Here is a 21469-nt window from a genome sequence, read left to right as displayed (position 1 = left end):
CTCCAGAATACCACTTGAATAATACATACTCTCAAACGAAATGGTTTCATATTAAAAACTCCTCATACTGACATTCACTGTTTAATTCTGGGTATAATATGAGCTTTATTTCATAAAACCTTTCAAATTAAAAAAGAAAAGTAAAAAAAAAAAAAGTGAGAAGAGTAGTTCCTTAAACCAAGAACTGAATTTGATCAAACTTAGAAGGCAAGAACCATAACTTCATTTATTATGAAAATGCAGATGGTAGATCCACTGTAATAGACCAAGAATCAGTGTTTAAATCCTCTTAATACCTATGACCAATTATAGAAAGCCCTTAACTTGCAAATGAATTCTATTCCAAAAGCTTATTTGAATTCTATTCCAAAAGCTAATATTTAGATTTCTGGAAACAGTTTCCCAAAGATAAAATCTTATGGTTGTTAGTCTTGTAGCCTAGTCCAAAAATGATGATATATTCCATATTATCATTGAAATCAGATATCTGAAATAAAATGTAGTAGAAAACATATTTCAAAAACTAAAACAAAATAATTAAATTAAATAAGTATGTTTGCTTTTTAAATTATTTTCTCTCAATGCTAGTACTTGAGGAAAGGCTAGGTTAGAAAAACATGAGATCAATGAACATGTTTACAATGACTCTAAAGTGAACCTTGAATTATTTCAAATGTCTGACTGGTACTTTATTACATCTAATTCCACTTCAAAATGCATAGCTTTCCTCAATATTTGGCATTATGATTAGGACTAATTTCAAATCTGAGGCAATGGGAGGCAGGGAAAATATGAGAGGAAAAAGATTTTCTCAATGTAAATAGAGCAAAATAATTGGAAGAAAAACGAATGAGAAAGGTCAAAAACTTTCTGGACACACACAAGAGGAATATGGCCAAACTTGCCAGGTATGGAACCCAACCCAGGCTCCATAAGACAAAAGTGTGGCTCGCTTCCTATGACTTAAGGCAACTTACAGCTGCCTAAGATTTCCTAGGAAGGAAGGAGGTAGACCAGACAATCCATTGTATTCATGTTCGTAACTAGAGCATGCACCTGAGGGACCAAAAACAAAAGAGCTTTTTCCTTTTTGAATATAGTCAGCTTATGCTTTTTCAATTTGAAAACTTCTAAGACAGAAGCCACACAGCATGTGAACTAAATCTCAGATCTAGAATCTCATAGTAACTTGTAAGCTACTGTTCTTTGAATTGACTCAAGAATAGAAAGCCAACAATGAACACAAATGAGGAACTGGTTGTTCTCTTCCAGTATCTACAAAGAGTTGTTGCTTAGAGAAAGCAGAGAAGCAAGAGCTTTGCCCACCAGGCAGGTGTTTGCAGAAAGGATTCAGTGGCAATTTTACTGTGCATGATCCCAAACTGTTCAAATAGATGCCACATGACAAATGTATCCTACAAGAACATAATATGGTTTATCATTCTTAAATGTATATACCTTTTTTAAGAAGTAACTACGTTCCTTAAGTACTTTAGTTTACTAATTTCCCAACAGTAGAACTGAAACAAGTAAAGGAAACTTCAACTTAATAAAAATAATTTAAATCCAACCCACAGATCTATCTATTGCATACATACCCAATATGTAATATATAGAAGTCCATCCACCTTCCCTGCAGCTACTGGAAATTTCCCTCTCATTCCAGCTCACTACTGCAGGTAGACAGACCTCACTACTTCCAGAAAACACCCCCTTCACTCCTGGCCAGCAATTTCTCACCATCATCTTTTCATCAGCATCAAGACTTGCATTGCAAAAAAAAAAAAAGACTTGCATTGCAGATTTACTCATAGTAAGGAAAATTAGGAAGAGGGAGAAGAAAGGAAAAGGAGATGAGCAGAGAATTCTCCAAAGTTCTACATACAGGTAATTAATTTCTTCATACAGCAGTTACTGGTACCAGGCACCATGGATAATATGCAAGAACAGGCAAATATATTCCTGACCTCAGGGAGCATCCTTTGTATGTTACTTCAGATCTTCCAAGCCAGGGGATCACAACTTCAAATATTCCTCAGAAAAACCTTTAAAGCTGTTTAAGATATAGATATCTTAGCTTCTCCCACCTGAGATTCTGATTTGCCAGATATGACAGGTCAGGCCCACAGGTATTTCTGAGACATAATTATAGTTGACGACCAATATTAGAAATGTTATTCTTACAGAAGTCGGAAGGCTCGGTACCTGAATTACATCACAGCACTACAGATATTATTCCCTTAGCTTTAAGTGATAGCTAATATAAGAAAGGAGGTCTCCATTCTAATGAAATTCCAGCAGCACAATAGGCTTTGCCAATGCCCGTGACAACCATGTGACAAATGCACCTCTTCTTTCACTGTCTGCTTGTAGACACTGAGCTATATTTTAGGGATATAAAAATGAAGATGACAGGGAAGGCAGACACATAAACACTCAGACCATCGTGGCACAGTAGCATAAGAGAAATTTGAAACCCAGAGATAACTGGTATCATGGAGAGCTTTGAGTAGGTTTCTAAAAGATGAGTTTTAAAAGTCCTTTTAAGTGCAAATCAGATCATTTCAACTCTCTAACAGCTTCCCAAGTCATGGAGAATAAAATCCAAACTCTTCCCCTCACACACAAACACTGGCGGAGACCTCACACTTCATCGCTGCGTCAGCCTTTTCACCCGCTGTGCTCCAGCCACATCGGCTTTCTCTTGGCTCCTCAGTCATACACAAGTTCATGCCCACCTTAAAGCCTTTGTACTTGCTATTACCTCTGCCTAGAACGTTCTTCCTCTTTATCAGCTTAACTCTTATCACCTCAAAGACAAAGTTCAGCTTCTCTGAACTTCCAATCTGAACTAGCCAAACACTAGCACACCACCACAAAGCCATTATCACTGACCTTTTATTTCTTTGTCTCCCCCAGCAGAATATAAGCTCTATGAAGACAGGGATTTTTACCTCTCTCGTTCATTGCTATATCCTTAGAGCCTAGAAGAGTATCTGGCACAGCTGCTCAATAATTATTTGCTCAATGACAGAATGAACAAATGAACCAGATAGAAGGGGAGAGGGAAAGGCTATTTCCCATTAAAATGAATAAAGAGTTTTTATTAAACAGTGAAGGCTACAGGAGCCCTCTACTTCCCTCTTTTGACTAAACTACAAGGAAATTCATTCTAAAGTTTTGAGCTTAAGCAAGTCAGAGCCAGTTTCTGTTACACGTAACAAAAAAACTCCAATTATTACAATATTGCTATTCTATATACCAGTCAATTAAGACAGAAGGAGGGGCGAAAGGAAGGGAACAGAGCAATGGGAGAGATGTGATCAGAAACAGAGGAAGGAGAAAGAGATGGAAATAGTAGGGGAAAAAAAAGATGAAGTGGAGAGCTACACAGAGGTAACAAGGAATGTGAACGAGTAACGGGCATAAAGGAAAGCCAAGAGTGAAGTGTGAGAAAAGAGGTAACTGGTTACTTCACACATGGTGTTAACTTGGCTATGGGTGTCTACCTGAACAGGGGGTGCTGTTAACGAAGAGGGGAAGAAATGGAATGCCAATGATATAGGGGGTTCTTGTCCCTCCCTGTTCTGCCTCTTGTGACAGTTACTTAATTTCTCGAGGTCTCCTAGTACAATGAGGCAGAGGAGGAGGGAAGGGTATGGGAGGGCAGGCAGGGTGAGGGGAGAGCCTATCTAAGGTCCGTCTATTTCTGTAACTTAGGGGAGAATCACTGTATATAGCTCGACTGGAGCAGTTCTTCAGAGGAGGAATTACTCTCTGGATTGCTAGAGTAGACAACTCCCACCACCATCTCACCCTGTAGTCGTTGTGTTTAACTCAAGGTCTAGGTCAACTACTGTTCCTTTAAAAAAAAAAAAAAGTAAGATAAAGTTTATCAAGGAAATCCACTTGCCCACATTCTGGGTAAATCCCCCAATTTTTAACTGTAATAGAATGATCTTAATCAACAACTAAAATCTAACTTCCTCTTCCATGAATTCAGAAGTAAAATACTGTCATTAGCCAGTACACATATATAAAATTTAATATCTAATATATTTTTTAAACTTTGTGTTAATAATGTCATAGCCCAATGTCAGGGTATTCTAAAAGTTGTTGTTTTTTAATTCAAATATCTGACTTGGAGACAAGTAAACAAAATGATTTTAGAAACTGTTTTAAAATACTAAGCACATTTTGTCACTATTTCCATTATTTCACAGATGTGTTTCCAGAAAGACAATAAAACTTAAAATTTGGCTCCTGGCAAAATATGCAGCTTGCTGCCAAAACTACAACTCCCTTACAGACACTGAGAATTTTCTCCAAACTTCACACATTTCTGAAGGGAACATAATACCACCTTCAAACTAATGGGATTTAAGGCTTTCCCAACTCCAAGACAGACAATACCCTGCAACGCTATTAAGAGAGTTACAGCATAACCCTAAATTCTTTGTACGGGATGGGTCCATTCCCATAAGTTTTCATAAGCAGTGGATTTCAAATTGAAAGCACTGCAGCTGAGACCTGGGTTACAGAAGTCAACTGCAGGACCTGGGGGTAGGAGTGGTGTGATGAAGACCTCGAGCTTGGAGTTTGCATTATTTCTCACACACTGTTAACACAAGATCAGTCACCTTGGGAATCTGAACTCCCTCCACGGCCGTCTCCTATCTTGTTCATTCCTTATTCCTTAAAACAACACAGACAGGCATTATGTTAGGTACCGAGGATATAAATGTGAGTAACTCCTCTACTCAAGGAGCTCATTCTAGTAGGAGAGAGATGGCAAAGCAAGTAATAGCAAAGAGCTCATTCTAGTGGATTATATCACACGTAATTAATTACAAAACAAGGTGAGAAAAGCTATAATTAAGCCAGGTTCTGGGTCAGATAATAAGAAATGACAAAATAAACAGTTGGGAGGAGAGGAGAGAAGACTGGACCAATTACGGAAAAAACATCAGGAAGTTTCTCTGAGAAAGGAATTATGGGGTGTTTTTTTTTAATCAATTTACAAATTTCCCAAAGTAGGCCCCACTAATTGACTCACACACCCACTCACGAAAGAACTTTAAAGTCTGATTCATCCTACAGTATGTATCTTCACACGGAAAGGCTTGTCTGTCTGCTCCTTAATTTGAAACTATGAACCACAAATGTTACTCCCCTATTAAATAATTCTCTGAGGTACTACAGCAACTCTAAATATCTCTTTCAGGCTGAACTTACACTTACCTAGCCCGACTATTTACTTTAACCGTGAATTTGCTGACCAACTACATCCCTTGCTTTAGGTTCTCATCATAAGAGCCTGGTTTTCCATAATGAAAATTCAGAAGCCCTCTAAGCATTTATTATGGAAGGTGAGAGGGGGTGGACACCAGGAAGCAAGGCTGAGGCAGAGGCACAGTGAAGGAGAGAACTAAGAAAGATGCAGGGGCAGAGTGGCGCTGACATGGGACCTAGTAGCCAGCATGGGCACGGTCTGAGTTTATTGCCGTGGTGACCATATTTGGGGCACTAAGAGTCTTAGGAATAACTCAACACACAGCAACCTCAATGGAGCTGCAGTTAGCTCCTGCTTTATTTAAAATTTCAGAAAGTACATATGGAGAGGGCTTTTCAGTTATTAGTTCACTGTCCATAATGGGGAAACGGCCACTATTTTATTCACTATGTCAAATAGAAAAGAAAGACTTGAAATAAAATTTACATAGATTAAAAGTATGCACTCAAAAACCCTTACAAACCTAAGGTTTAAGATTAGATGTCGTGAGGTCAATAGGGCATTACATATCATGAGCACAAATTCAGAAACTAAACTGGACAGGCACTCACATAACAGACCCAGAGGCAGGCTCAGCGCTGGCTCCTCAGGGCCCCCAGTGCTGACCCAAGCACAGACGTTTCTCATTCAAGGTTGTCCCCAAATGAATAAATGCACATTTGGGCTGCCAGGAAGAAGGGGATGTGTAGGAGAGGAGTTTGAGGGAAACACAGTGATTTAAATGGAACTGCGATGTGCAAAGATAAATTGTATTATTCGAGGGCTTAAAACAAACTCAGCTTTTTCTAATAATCAAGTATAAATGAATGAAAATCATGTGGGAGCCAGCTGTACATCTTGATATTTAGAGAGAGGCACCTCTGAGGCGTTCAGGACACTTTAAAATTTACTTAAACTGTTTGCATTAATTGTAGACTAATCCAGATGGGCCAAACAATCACCTGCATGTTCAGTGTCAAAATCGATGCCCTAAAAAACATGCAAATACATTTCAGATCTAAGCACAGCAAGCAGATTCTCCAATGGCTGTGAGCAGCAAAATCAATTTCATGGATAAAGACTTTTCTTTAATAAAACAGGACAGAATATAAAATGTCAGTATACCTCACCCATTGTAAGATAAAAATTGTTTCATGAACCTTTTGTTTCAATTATTCATGTGAATGGTATGTGCATGTCTGTGTGTGTGTGTGTGTGTGTGTATGTATGAGTATGTGAACTAAGCTGCAATGTAAAATATGTTTCTTACTGTGGATTATAGTGAAAAAACTTGGAAAACCCAGTCCTAAGATAAACTACTTCATGTCACTCCTTAGTTCTCCTGTTTTTCTATCTCCTGTTTTCTATCATTCCTGACACTTAGAACCACTTTAGGACATTCATAGACATCACTGAGGCGAATGTGAGGAAAACTGCCATTTCGCCTGGTTGCTACACAAACTTATTGGAGTGTTAGCTCCATCAGCCAGAATTAAAGCTTAGATGCTGCCCGGAAGAGAAACTGCATGACCAGTGTATTGGAAACATTGCTTTCCAGCTGGAACATCCTACCCTTTCACACTACATGCTGTTTTGAATCTTCTGCAGAATATTGTGGTTTAGACACAGTATTATTACAAGACTAGCACTGCTCAGCTATGTGCTGTGGGTAGATATACCTCCAACTGAGAACTTGGCGGAGGGTTCTAGTCTCTCTCTTTCACTAACTGGATTTGATCCTGGGCAAGACACTTGACCTCTCTGGTCTCAGATTCTCCATCTGAGAAAGCAGGACTGGAGCAGGATTTTTTTTTCCTAGTCAGTTTCTTACAGAGATACTTCAGTGGTTCTGCAAAAGTGAGTCTTTTGGGTTTTTTTTGGCACCAAGTCACATGATGATAATGAATAATGTCTTCAGGGCTTTCAGTGTCTCTTTTCTAATTTTTTTCCATAAAAAATGAATACAGTTGGGCTTCCCTGGTGGCGCAGTGGTTGAGAGTCCGCCTGCAGATGCAGGGGACACAGGTTCATGCCCCGGTCCAGGAAGATACCACATGCTGCAGAGCAGCTGGGCCCGTGAGCCATGGCCGCTGAGCCTGCGCGTCCGGAGCCTGTGCTCCGCAGCGGGAGAGGCCACAACAGTGAGAGGCCCGGGTACCGCAAAAAAAAAAAAAAAAAAAAAAACAAAAAAAAAAATGAATACAGTTAAATTTTTTTAATGCAACTGATTGAAAATTTTTCCAGTATTCTTTTTTTTTTTGAGCATTTGAATTAGTTCTTATTGAAAAGTATATGGAGAGTATATATATATATATTTTTTTTTTTTTGCAGTACACGGTCCTCTCACTGTTGTGGCCTCTCCCGTTGCGGAGCACAGGCTCCGGATGCGCAGGCTCAGCGGCCATGGCTCACGGGCCCAGCCACTCCGCGGCATGTGGGATCCTCCCGGACCGGGGCACGAACCCGTGTCCCCTGCAACGGCAGGCAGACTCTCAACCACTGCGCCACCAGGGAAGCCCCGTGATTGACATTTTTAAACAACAACTTATATGCATAAATAAGGATTTTCCCCTACTGAGAAAAACAGAAAGAATGCTGGGGCTAAAATGAAGACTATCATCCATAATACTGATTTCAAATGTTTATATATATTAACAAAGTCCATTTCAGTTCTAAAATTTTAGAGAGCTATTTAAAACACCTTATTTTACTCCGTAAATTTAAAAAAGTAATACCTCAAAACACTGTGATTCTTGTTGTTATTTCTATAATTAGTACTGACTTCCTAATTTATTTTTAAGCACTCCAGCTTTTTAATTACCCCATATCAAACTTTCAAGAATCGTGGAAGATAACTTATTTATCAATGTGTTTATCAATGTTACTAACGTTTATTTATCAATTAAACATTCGGTCATTCATGCAAGTATTCACTGAGCACTTAGGATGCGTCAGACACTGTTCTAGATGCTGCCGCTGCTGTGGGGAACAAAACGAAATTTCCCATTCCAAGCATTAAGTAAGTACATCCCTGGCTTCCCTGGGGGTGCAGTGGTTGGGAGTCCGCCTGCCAGTGAGGGGGACACAGGTTCGAGCCCTGGTCCGGGAAGATCCCGCGTGCCACAGAGCAACTAAGCCCGTGCGCCACAACTACTGAGCCTGCGCTCTGGAGCCCCGTGCTCCACAATGGGAGAGCCCACCGCAACAAGAAGCCTGCGCGCCGCAACAAGGAGTAGACCCCACTCACCGCAACTGGAGAAAGCCCGTGTGCAGCAAGGAAGACCCAATGCAGCCAAAAATAAAATAAATTTTTAAAAAAAAGTACATCCCCTGAATTCAGTATGGAAATGAAACAAACGGACATAAGCTTTTCACATAGAAAGTATATGCCTTTTCAAGGCTACTAATGAGATTCAAAACTGTGTAAGCAGACACAGTATCACCCTTGAAATATACTGTCCTAAATACAGTGTGCGTGTGTGTCTGTGTGTGTGTGTGTCTGTGTGTGTGTGTTTACAGCACAGAGGAAACTTGTTAGCAGGAAGAAGGGGGAAAAAAAAGACTGAAAAGACAGTTAAACTTGAGAAACAAACCTTCCACAAGTGAAAAGCAAACAGCTAATTTCTCTAGCCCACAGCTAAATGAAACATGTAAGGAGAGGTGAAAAAGATAATATCGCTTTTTCCATATGCAGAAGATTAACAGAATTTCCAAATTCAAAGAGTTTGAAATTGAAAATGCTATATGATTTTAGGGAGACTGACCTGCTTAAAGACACCAAAAATGCAAGGATAAAAGCCTCTCTGGCCCACTTGCAGGCACTAGCATTCTTGCCTATCAAGCTATAAAAGGAAGGAACTGCAAACAGGAAATTGCCCTGCCCCAGCCATAAGCCACTCCTCCCTTCCTCTCCACAATTTCTATAAGCAGAAGCAAACGCTACCTGGTAGGTTTACCAAGAAGCCACAGAGGTTGACAGAACACCAGTAGCTGACATCCACTTTATTACTATTTTAATAAATATTTAAGGTAAACACCTTTATTATTTTGAACCAACTATTTTCTTGATAATTTTACCTACATTTTAAATAACATTTGTTTAACCTATAGTTTTTTTAATGATAATTTAAAGCAGTTCTGAAATTGCAATTTATGGATGAACTGTGAGTCAGAAATAAGACAAAAACAAATTCAGAGTCAGTTGGCCTCGTTTACCATTTTCCAATGATTTAAACACACACACACACACACACACACACACACACACACACACACACACACGTTAACCACTTTTAAATAATACTGTCCCAAATATAATTTTTTGTAAAATTCAGTAAGCCACTCAGTGTTAAATAAGTCCATTATCAGCAGTTTCAATTAACCATCTTTGTATTCAACCACACAGAAGTACTTATTAATACAGCATTTTGATAAGTAACAGAACTTAAGGTATACGGACTTCCTAATTTCTTACAGAAACTTGGACTGGTGGATGTGATTTCTAGGGGTCTACATCTATTTAGACAAATTAGACACAGGGAAATGACTTCTTTTTTTAAAGGAAAGAGACTGATAGTAACTTTTCAACTTTTAATGGTCCAAATACAGTAATAAACAAATTTAAAAAACACAAGCTATTCAAAAAGTTAATAAACCCACAAATAAAACTACAGCAATAATCAACCTAGGTACTAATCATTAAAAATGATTAGTAAAACAATGAAATATTTTCACCAATTAAATTTTTATGTTTTTTTATTTTACTGAAGTATAGTTGATTTACAACGTGTTAATTTCTGCTGTACAGCAAAGTGATTCAGTTATACATATATATTCTTTTTCATATTCTTTTCCATTATGGTTTATCACAGAATATTGAATAGAGTTCCCTGTGCTATACAGTAGGACCGTGTTGTTTATCCGTCCTATATATACTAGTTTGCATCTGCATTCCCCAAACTCCCAATCCTTCCCTCCCCCAGCCCTACCAAGTAAATTTTTAAATCTTTAGTGTTTATCCCCATTATGCAAAGGTATATAACACTGAAGAGTCCACATGATACCAAATTTAGTGGAAATTGGCTTAAATATGTTAATATACTCCAAGAGCCTAAAGTTATGCTGATTTTTTTTAATCTATTAATCACACTTCTGGCAATCTAAAGACAAAAATCCACAGAAAGAAGCATTCACAGTGCAGAAAGTTGTTTGTCACATCATAAATTTTGAAAAGAATCTAAAATGTTAAACAATGGTATGTACTCTAAAGGGAATATTATTTGGTCACGTAGGTAACAAAAAGGCAAAACATATGTAGGCCAAGGGAAAAAAGGTTCACAAAACTACACTGCAATTATACCTAAGTAAATAGTTCAAACTTAGAGAGATATAATTACAAGAGAAACTTTCTACTTTTCTTCCATAATGTGGTTATGCCAATTTGTTAGGTTAAATTCATTAAATTATCCTCTTTTCAAACTAGATGTTTAAAATAATTTAATCATTTCCCAACCCCTCCTATCCTCCCCAAAAAGCATCCTCCCCTCCATGCCATGCCCCCCATCTGATATTCCCTTCCCAACTTGGCCTACTGGGGTTGGTCATCCTTGATCCCTCTCAGATCTCTCCAGGTTTGACCCTGGTCCCCCAACACCAACACCAGAAGGCAGGGAGCTATTCACCTTAGTATCCTCAACTCCTAGAACAATACCTCATGTATGACAAGGCCTGGAAGAACACTTGTTGAATGAATTTTTATCCAAATTTGGCACTTACTACTACACACTTCTCCCAAATTACTTGTTGCTCATCTGTTCCCCTATTCTAAAGCTAGGCATTCATTCTTTCTTCGTTTTTTATTTCTTTCTTTTTTAAAAAATTTTTATTTTATTTCCCAGAGCCCACCACAATGCTGAGTCGAGCTCATGTGAGCTAAATAAATACTCACTGAACTAACGAATACCTGAATACACATCTCAAAAATGAGAAATTCATTTGCTTTAGACAGGTTCTTCCTTTAGAATGCAGATAACGTCCTAGGAGGGGGGAAAAAACTCACACACACACCTTCACAGCTTCCAGTGAATGATTCTAAGCAATCATCACATTAACAACCTTCTGAGTGTTACTGAGTCAAGGAAGGATCTAAGTGTGAAAAGGGATGGAAAGGAGGGAAGACAAGCAGAGAAAAAGAGGCGAGCAGCCTTTGGCTCTTCAGGCGAAGTAAGACAATGGCTCAGAAAATGATTTGGAAGGCCACATAACTTTCCTGCCTAGAGCACCAGCCACTCCTAAGTGCTTAAAATGCCAGGCACTGCCCTGACACCTTCATGAGCATGACCTCCTTCAGTCCTCACTGCAACTATGTTAGGCGGGGTGTTATTATCTCTGTTTTAAAGATGGAAAAAACAGGAGTTTGGATGAGTTAAATAACTTGGTCAAGACACACAAAAAACAAGTGAATCCAAGGCCAAGCCTGTGGCTCTGCTGAAGTCTTTGCTCTCAACCACTACACCAGATGGAGAATGGCTTCTCTGCAATTAGTAGTAGACTTAGAGGTATAATATAACTGCTAAGGCCTTAAGTATAGTCTACAAAACAAATAGCAGACATAGATATGGTTAAAAAGTCTACAAACCTTAGCCTTGTCATCCCTGATTCAGACATGACATCTGGTTCAGGCCAGTCCCAGTTAATCCATAATTAGACCCCTTATTTAGCAATATGAGGCCTTAACAAGTGCGTTTAGGAACATACAATGTGGTAACCAGAATCCTCCACATAGCTGAAAAAATTCTTAATTCTTTAACTCTGAATTATTTTCCAATCCTTCAATCATCATGGCCTGCTCCAAATTCTCCTTGATCTCTTTACCATAGTTCTGTGAACCGAAAACAATACAGAAACAAGTGAGGATTTGGTCTCTAAGCATGTGGCAAGAGCCTAATTAATTCATGCTTTTAATTTTTTAAAAGCCATCTTCTTCAAATTCATATGGGAGTATTTTGTATGCTATGATAATCTAAGCATCCTAACTCTAAAACAGAAACTGCACTGAGTATTGTCCTGGAAGGGAAACACCTGTCCAACAAAGTTGGTCTGTTCTTAAAATCTGAGCCCTCCATCTCAAGGAGCACAACGTCACAGCTTAGGGATAAAGAGATGCTTCATGAGTGGGGACTGCCCTGAAATGGGTGCCTGTCATCTGCTAAGCGTCACTGTGATCTCCAGTGGCCACATCATTCCAGCAACTCTGGCTTTCAAATCACCCACAGAGAAGGGTTTGTGGATTTCCTACTGAACATGATGTTCTGTATTTTATCTCCTTTTTGATACTCATGACACCTCTAGGAGATAAAACATAAAAAGGCTCTCCCTCACTTACAGATAAGGAAATAGAAACACAAAAGCTTCTGTGACATACTTAAAGTCATGATCTAACAGAGAAACCACAGGCAAAGAAGCCCTGACTCTGTAGGTACATAATGTCTGCACAAGATGTCACACTCAAAAGCAAGGGATGATAGTTGTACAACAATATGAACGTACCTAATACTACTGAACTATACCCTTAAAAATGCTTAAGATTCATCAAAGAAAAAAAGATTTTTGGTAACTATGTATAGTGACAGATGTTAACTGGATTTGTTGCAGTGGTCATTTTGCAATTATTTGCAGATATTGAATCATTTTGTTGTACCTCTGAAACTAATATGTTATGTCAGTTATACCTCAATAAAAAATAATAAAAAACAAAGAAAAAATTATTAATATAGTAAATTTTACATAGTATTTTACCATAATAAAAATAATTGAAAACAAAGTTTATCAAAAAAGAAAAAAAAAAGAAGCAAGATAGTGATGTGACTTTGTATACAGGTACTGTCCTTGGTCTATAACCTTTGCTTTGATTCTGCATCTTTAAAGATCATGGTTGAGGGACTTCCCTGGTGGTACAGTGGTTAAGAATCCGCCTGCCAATGCAGGGGACACGGGTTCGAGCACTGGTCCGGGAAGATCCCACATGCCGCGGAGCAACTAAGCCCCTGTACCACAACTACTGAGCCTGCACTCTACAGCCCGCAAGCCACAACTACGGAGCCCAAGTGCCACAACTACTGAAGCCCGCACGCCTAGAGCCCGTGCTCCACAACAAAGAGAAGCCACTGCAATGAGAGGCCCGCACATCGCAACGAAGAGTAGCCCTCACTCACCACAACTAGAGAAAGCCCTTGTGCAGCAAGGAAGACCCAACGCAGCCAAAATATTTTTTTTAATAAATAAATTAAAAAGAAAAACAATGGTTGGCTCAATCATTACTGCAATTATTTCCAGTAATGAGGAAGACATGACTTTAAACTTTATGTCCAATTTGATCCAATTTGATCATTTTCAGTTTCTCTCTGAAGTTACCCAAAGAAAGTCACCTTCCTTCTTTCTTTCATATTTTACCATTCCATTATTCATTCATTCAGTAGATATTTATGGAGCATCTACCATAGGCCAGGCACAGTTCTAAACTGATGCTCAGTGTTCAAGTACCGAAATAGTTCCATTCCAGTTGGTAAATCCTCCAGTCCCCTCCAGGCTGGCCACCTCGTCTCCTCCCTGAGGCCCTGCTCCCAACCCTGGACTTTTCCATGATTCAGCACAGCAGAAAGGCCCCACTGTGGCCAGTTTCCAGTTCAACTGGTGAATGCCTGGGCCTAACCCCTGATTAAATAGTTTATCACCTCCTAGACACAGCAATGAACAAAACTGACAAGGTCCCTACCCTCTAGTCTAGGAAAGAAATAATAAACAAGTAAATACACAAATGAACCAGATAATTTCAAGTAGTAGAGTCCTACAAAATAATGACTAAAACAGCAAAGGGCTAGAGGGTGACTGGAGGTGGAGGAAACAAGGTAAAACTCAAGAGAAAGTCTCTCTGAGGAGGTGACATCAGATCAGAAGGAAGAAGCAATGCAAGGGTCTGAGGTAAAAACCCGAGGTGAGAGAGAGAGAACAGAAATATCAAGGCCTTCCGGCAGGAGCACACTTGCGATTCCACAGCTAGAAGGCCAGTGTGATGGGAGCATCTTGAGTAAGGTGATCACAGAGGGAGAAAGGGCCAGATCAGGGAGGACCTTCATGGCATTGGTAAGGAGGCTGAATTTCATGCCAAGAAGAGCGAGCGATCATTAGACAGATTTGAAAGAGGGCAATGATCTAATTTATAGTTTTAAAACATCACTCTGACAATTGTGTAGCAACTGGATTAAAGGGAAGCAAGGGTGTGAAAAGGAGACAATGTATGAAGCTGTGGTGGGCATCCAGGTGAACGGTGACAGTGGCTTGGACTAGGTGATAGCAACAGAGAGGGAAAGAAGTATTCTGACTCAATATGTGTTTTAGAGTTAGAAATTACTGATGAGTATAATGTGGGAAGAGGAAACAACAGGAATCAAAATGACTACTATCCTTTGATTCAGTAAGTTGCTGATGGTAGCTCATTTACTAAAAAGGCAATGAGTAGGGGAATAAATAGGTTTGTGGAGAGAAGGAATAAAAACTTCTGTCACAGTAAATGTGACATATCATTTAGATATATTATGTGGTGCTATCAGACAGGCAGTTAGATATTTGACCTTGATAATAATCCTGTGAAGTAGACCAGAAAACCCTGGTATTAGCCAAATTTTACAAATGAGAAGAATAAGGCTCAGGGAAAAAGGCTTGTCTTAGTACAAATTAGTCGTCAGTGCCCCTTGATAGAGGGCTGATACCACATATTAAAAAGAGGAACACCTTCACAGCTGGGGATTCTGAAAAATACACATGTACATAGTTCACCCCGTTTGGCTACACGGCTACTCCAAAAGTAAAAGTCTTTTATGTCCAAGAAGATTCCCCCAGGAGATTATGACTTACCCAAATAGCAATATGTAATACATATGAATCTTAGCTGAAATGTATGTATAATGCCATTACTGTCTTCTTAAAATACTTGAGTCAACTATTAAATGCGTACATATAATACAAAGTAAGGCACAAAATTTTCTTTAAGGAAAGTTTACAATTCCTGGTTCTCATATTTTTTTAAGGGTTGTGTCAAAAAGCTCTCTGGGGAACACATTTCTAAAATTAGAAAAGAAAATCAACTGGGAAATGACTAGTAAAATAATCATTACACTGCCTCTCAGGACCGTAATCAGCATTTAAGACAAGCTCATGCTGCCCTCAGCATTTCCTTAGACTGCTTTTCTTTCATTTGGCTGCTTTAAAGTGGTGGAAACTTCTGCATTAGAAGATATATTTTATCCCCAAGCTCAACGCATCTATTAGAATTAAACTTCCATTCAAAATTCCAAAGGTGCCATGCTGAAATTAAGGAAGACACTAAAAACAGGAAGGACGGGCATTAAGAAAGAAAATAAAAGAAAGAAGGGGTGAAGGAGGGGAAGAGGGGGGAAGGAGCGAGTAGCAAATGACCTCTTCCTGATGGCAATCCCTGTGACAAAGGACTCACGAATAACATGCTCAAAAACATCACAAAACCCCTCAGGAAGACAGGCTTGTTTACGTGGCTTGAATCCAGAGGTTATTACAGACTCTCCATAATTTAAACACGGTGTCAATTATCAGTTTCAAATAAATAGTAATTATCAAAGTGAAAAATAAGCATGCCTGCTTAATTCAGCTTAAACCAGCACTTCACTGAACCTTCATGCCAACAGCCAGCTTTTCATGCATGCTCTTAAAATAAAAGCAAGAGCCTGGCTGGCGCTACAAATAATCCTAGTATCCTCAGAATTGGAAGGAAACTTAGAGGTCATTATATCCAACCCTCTCATTTTACAGATAAGGAAACTAAGTAAAGCTAAGAAAGATAAAGTGGCTTACCCCTCATCCTAGAGCCACTTTAGGATGAAACACTGTGCTTCTGATTCCTAGTCATGATTCCAAATACTATAGCATGCTGTCTATGGAGCAGGAAAGAAAAGTACCACAAGGGATGGCCCAAGGCTTTACTGTAGCCACATCCTGATGAGAAAAGGTGGACAGAGCTGAAAAGGCCCCGGGCTGCGGTCTGGCTGTCAGCCTGCCACTATCCGCAGCCTACACCCTGCAACAGCTGACAGTCTTTTCAACAGCACAGCTGGGCTTTTTCCCCCAAAGCTTTTGGGTTGATGTGGCAGAGTTTGATGTCTAGTAGCTGGTGCCTCCTTCCATCAAGGTCTTCAGAAGGAAGCCGCTGAAAGGTCATGCAGCAGTGAGCTTCCAGGCTTTAGAGAAACACCGACCTTCCTGAAGGATGAGAGGGAAAAGGACACCTCTCTCCCCTGCCTGCCCAATCCCAGTATATATAGAAAATTCTAGAAGTATTCACAACAAAATTGTGTAGCACATGGGCTTCCCTGGTGGCACAGTGGTTGAGAGTCCGCCTGCCAATGCAGGAGACAAGGGTTTGTGCCCCAGTCCGGGAGGATCCCGCATGCCGCAGAGCGGCTGGGCCCGTGGGCCGTGGCCCGTGAGCCTGCGCATCCGGAGCCTGTGCTCCGCAATGGGAGAGGCCACAACAGTGAGAGGCCTGCGTACCACAGAAGAAAAAAAAAAGTTAAAAAAAAAAAAAATTGTGTAGCACATTCATGGGGAACTCACATTTACATTTTAGTGCCTACAGAGAACAAAATTTCTAATCAAAATTATTTTTGAAAAGTCATGTCTAGTCATTAGGGAAGTTGCAATATAAGCAGGATTTATATTCAGTTTGCTTACTGCAAACACTTGTATAGATAAATAAATGGACTGATAATAATAACAATAATGATCCTCCCCCATGCAATCAAGGATTTCCTCTTATCCCCAAAAAAAGGAAACCATTAAGTCTTTAATAATCTTCCACTATATATTTTTTTCCTGTGAATATCCTTTCTGGGTATTCTTTTTATTAAAAACACCTATACAACTGTGGAATACAAGCTACACATTGCAGTCCCAAGATTCTCTCATTAGCTAATGGAAAATAAGATCCAAGAGTAAACAGATGATCAATACTGGTCCACACTTTCCATTCCAGATCAATTCCTAAGCTGCTAATAATCTTCACCATCTCCCAATTCCACTGAAAAAGTGGCCTGGATTTTATCTGGCAGTGTTAGCATTCCATTGGCCTGATTATAGAAAATAATCATGAAAAAAGTACTTACGGCATAAGCACCTATCAAAAATGCTGCGTTTGCTCTTTTCCGTTGGTCAAAACAGGTGTAGTGCACAATTTTCTTTCGTGATAAACTGTATGACTAGAAAGAGGGAATAAAAAGAGTTCGTGTAACCACGGAGACAATTCACAATCAGTGAAATTTAACAACTTTCGACTTCAATTTCTATGGCATTCATACATAAGTTGTACGGGATGGAGGGATACTAGCTCATACTTTTTACAGCTCAATCATAATGTAAGAATTAGCACATACCAAATATATTTCTCTCCAAGAAAGGAGACTGATACAATGGGAGATAAATTATTGGCATCTTTATTATAGCAGGACTCATTTTTGAAGATTTACTCTTGATCTTATATGTAAAGTCTATTCATCCTTTTTCATTCCCTAACACACCACACCCACTCCAGAAAATTTATCTATGCTTTTCATATTATGCCATTTGTTTTTAAATGTGTCAACCAATCTATTTTCCTCTCTAAAAATTTTTAAATGTCTATATTAACCAGAGCACCAATATTAATATTTTCTTTTTATAATGTTCTATTAAAAAATCTCCTTTTAATTACCTGAAAATAAATGGTTAATGGAAAAAAATGAACCATCAAAAGGATTATGTCAGCAAACATCTTAATACAATAGCCATATATTAAATTCATGGACTCAAATGAACAGTTATTAAGCACCAGCTGCTATACGCCAGGCAATATGCTGCATGCTCAACGATATCCAAAATAAGCGACATAGTGTATTGTACACATGCTGAACATGAAAAGGTAAAAACAAAAAGATCTGTTAAAATGAAATCAAATTATTAGTAAAAGTTCAAACATAAGACAATGAGAACATGATACAACTCAATGAAATCCACTCCATTTCCTCATATTTCAAAACAGTTATATGGTTTTCCTCATATTTCAAAACAAATGGTTTTCAAAATACAGACACATAAGTACATTTTCATATTTATCTATAAATTCATACCGACTAGAAAGGCAGCTTTTTATATGCTACACACTAACCACAACCCACAGAATATCTGCTTTTAGAGCCCCCTTAAAAATGTAAGAACTCAACTATATACCTTTCTTTACCCTGCTATTTTCTACAAGGAAAAGAAGCTCTTCTAAAACTCTGAAGTCCATTCTAAGATGAAACAGCAACATTCTGGCTTTAATGTGTAACCACAGAAAACATAGTTCTATGCATCATGGCTGTAAGCCTAGAAACCCTCACCGTCCCAAGTCAGGCATTTCTTTGATAACCAAGAATCATGTTCTGAAAATGGCACTGCTCTTTTATTATTTTTTTTAATTTATTTATTTATCTTTGGCTATATTGGGTCTTCACTGCTGCACACGGGCTTTCTCTAGTTGAGGTGCACGGGCTTCTCACTGTGGTGGCTTCTCTTGTTGCAGAGCACGGGCTCTAGGCGCGCAGGCTTCAGTAGCTGTGGCATGCAGCCTCCGTAGTTATGGCTCGTGGGCTCTAAGGCACAGGCTCAGTAGTTGTGGCACACAGGGTTAGGTGCTCTGCAGCACGTGAGATCTTCCCAGACCTGGGCTCAAACCTGCGTCCCCTGCATTGGCAGGCGGATTCTTAACCACTGCGCCACCAGGGAAGTCCAGCACTGCTCTTTTAAATTGAACTTTGAAAAATAAGTGTTGGCCTCAAACCTCCTTGAGGTTTGGTCTCTTATTACCAAAGTCCTTATTTCCAGACAAGCTTACTAAAATACCCCTATGACATAAAGTTTAAAAGAGTACATTTAAAAACAATGATAATAAATTTTTTTTTAAAGAGTACATTTTATTCAATTCAGGTCAGTGGAGTTAAAGCACACAAGTTATCTAAAGACTTTAAGGTCACTATCAGTGGTGTTGACACTTGTCTACTTACTTTCTCAATTTGGAATTGTTACCTGCTGGACATTTCTCATTTGTTTGTTTTTGCCAGTGATTTATCTCCATCAATAAGTTATGTTTGATTTATTGAAAGAAGAATCAAGGCTCTTAAGACCTAAGCTTCTTCTACGGTCTCTAAATCCTACACTACCTAAAGACTGCCTTACAGAGGCCATGACCCCGTTAACATGAGTCAGATGGAGTCAGCTCTTCTGGCTCTCAGCCTCTCACTATTTTCATTTCCTGGATCCCTAACACACCTCTGAGGAAGTTTAAATTATGTTTCGATGCCCTTTCCTACTAAGAGTTTAGGTTTCATAACAAGCTACTCTCATCATTAAATAATGTGGAATTAAATTTATTTTACAAATTTACTCACCAACAGTGACAAACTCCTATTGCTGTTTTTTCATCGTCAATGGTCTTTACTGTTGGATTGTTTTTGAACTTTTTGTGTTTGCCTCTTTTTTGTTTTTCTCTCTAATTCTAAAGTATACAGAATGCAGAGAACCATCCTACAATGGGAACCATGAGGACAGAATTCTGAAGGAAATTTTCTTTTCACTGTATACTTATACATTTTTTAAAGTAAACATAATACAAATTAAAATTTTAAGGGAAGATTTTTTTTACCTTTACAAGCTTTCAGAAATTATATCAGATAAAGAATATTCTTCACAAAATCTACCTAGAAATTTTAACTATTTTAAAATACCTGGACTTCCCTGGTGGCGTAGTGGTTAAGCATCCGCCTGCCAATGTAGGGGACACGGGTTCGAGCCCTGGTCCAGGAAGATCCCACATGCCGCGGAGCAACTAAGTCCGTGCGCCACAACTACTGAGCCTGTGCTCTAGAGTCCGCGAGCCACAACTACTGAAGCCTGTGCACCTAGAGCCCGTGCTCCACAAAAAGAGAAGCCACCACAATGAGAAGCCCGCGCACCGCAACCAAGAGCAGCCCCCACTCGCCAAAACTAGAGAAAGCCCATGCGCAGCAACAAAGACCCAACACAGACAAAAATAAAAATAATAAATTAAATAAATTAAAAAATAAAATAAAATAAAATGGAATACCTCCTGTTGGAAGCTGCCTACAGGATGCAAACATAATTGACTTTTTTTAAAACATCTGTCACCCTACCTACTCACAAAATTTTTTTTCTTGTGATGAGAAATTTCAGGACTTATTCTCTCAGCAGCTTTCACACATGCAATACAGTGTTATTAACTGTAGTCACCATGCTGTACGTTACAATAACTGACTTTTTAAAATGAGAGTTCTCTATCTGACTTTCAGGAAAGCTTTTAAAACTCCTAGCATTTACCTTGCTTAGGGTTAGATATTTTGGAATTCAAGTGTTTTTCTCAGCACTGCAAGTCAAGAAATGATCTTCTGTTTAGTGAAGCTTGGCCAATATCTCCTAGGTCAGATCACAGAGAGGTGAGTTCTCACTCAAGGAATCAAAACTAATTCAAAGTGAAGGATAACAGAGAAAAATCTTATATATTACAAGCCTTGTCCTAATTTCCCTCCCTGTCACAGCCAGGCCTTCCTCTTACGGGTCAGCATATCCCAGTCTTGCAGCAGTAACGCTGTTCAACAGAGGAGATATTCTGGTACTAGGATGAAAAATTTCAGGGATAACAAAACATTTTGCCAATCGTTCAGCTGGTGCTTTATATGATTGAGTTGATCTACACAACCTCTTTAACGTTTTCTCCTTCCAAATATTAAACATGTCCTTATCTTAAAAACAAAAACTACCTATTACATATCAAAGCACACTGATGACTAAAGTGCCTTTAGAGGAACATTTGGCTCGTCCTTTGAGATCTTTCATATGGAAGAACTTTACCATGCAAGAAAAGAAAGTCCTGCAGACGATAGGACTCTATTTTATAAATGAGCCCCGTAGATATTTTTTCAAGTTCTGCTGTAATATCAGGAGAATTTCATGCCTCCAAACTGGACAGTTGCCTCTTCCTTACCTGGCTGCCACCCCTACAGTCCAGTGTACCGGCCACACCCTTCATGGAGATTACTTGCTAAACCATACCATCACCTCTGGCTTTTAGTGAGCTCCTTG

At 39.0% G+C, this 21469-nt stretch overlaps 1 protein-coding gene across 4 annotated transcripts in view; it reads right to left on the bottom strand.

Moving 5' to 3' along the window:
- CDC14A (cell division cycle 14A) overlaps window positions 1–21469 on the bottom strand; it is a 188460-nt gene that overhangs the window by 139485 nt on the left and 27506 nt on the right. For all 4 annotated transcript variants that reach the window (XM_032636902.1, XM_032636894.1, XM_032636911.1 and 1 more), the window contains one exon: window positions 17464–17556. In XM_032636902.1, the coding sequence (XP_032492793.1) occupies window positions 17464–17556 (93 nt within the window). Of the gene's footprint in view, window positions 1–17463; window positions 17557–21469 lie in introns of those variants that run through there.

The sequence above is a fragment of the Phocoena sinus genome, chromosome 1 (assembly GCF_008692025.1).
Source record: "Phocoena sinus isolate mPhoSin1 chromosome 1, mPhoSin1.pri, whole genome shotgun sequence".
Classification (NCBI taxonomy): Eukaryota; Metazoa; Chordata; class Mammalia; order Artiodactyla; family Phocoenidae; genus Phocoena; species Phocoena sinus.
The sequence above is the reverse complement of the archived record's forward strand: the minus strand, read 5'-3'. Positions and strand labels throughout refer to the sequence as shown.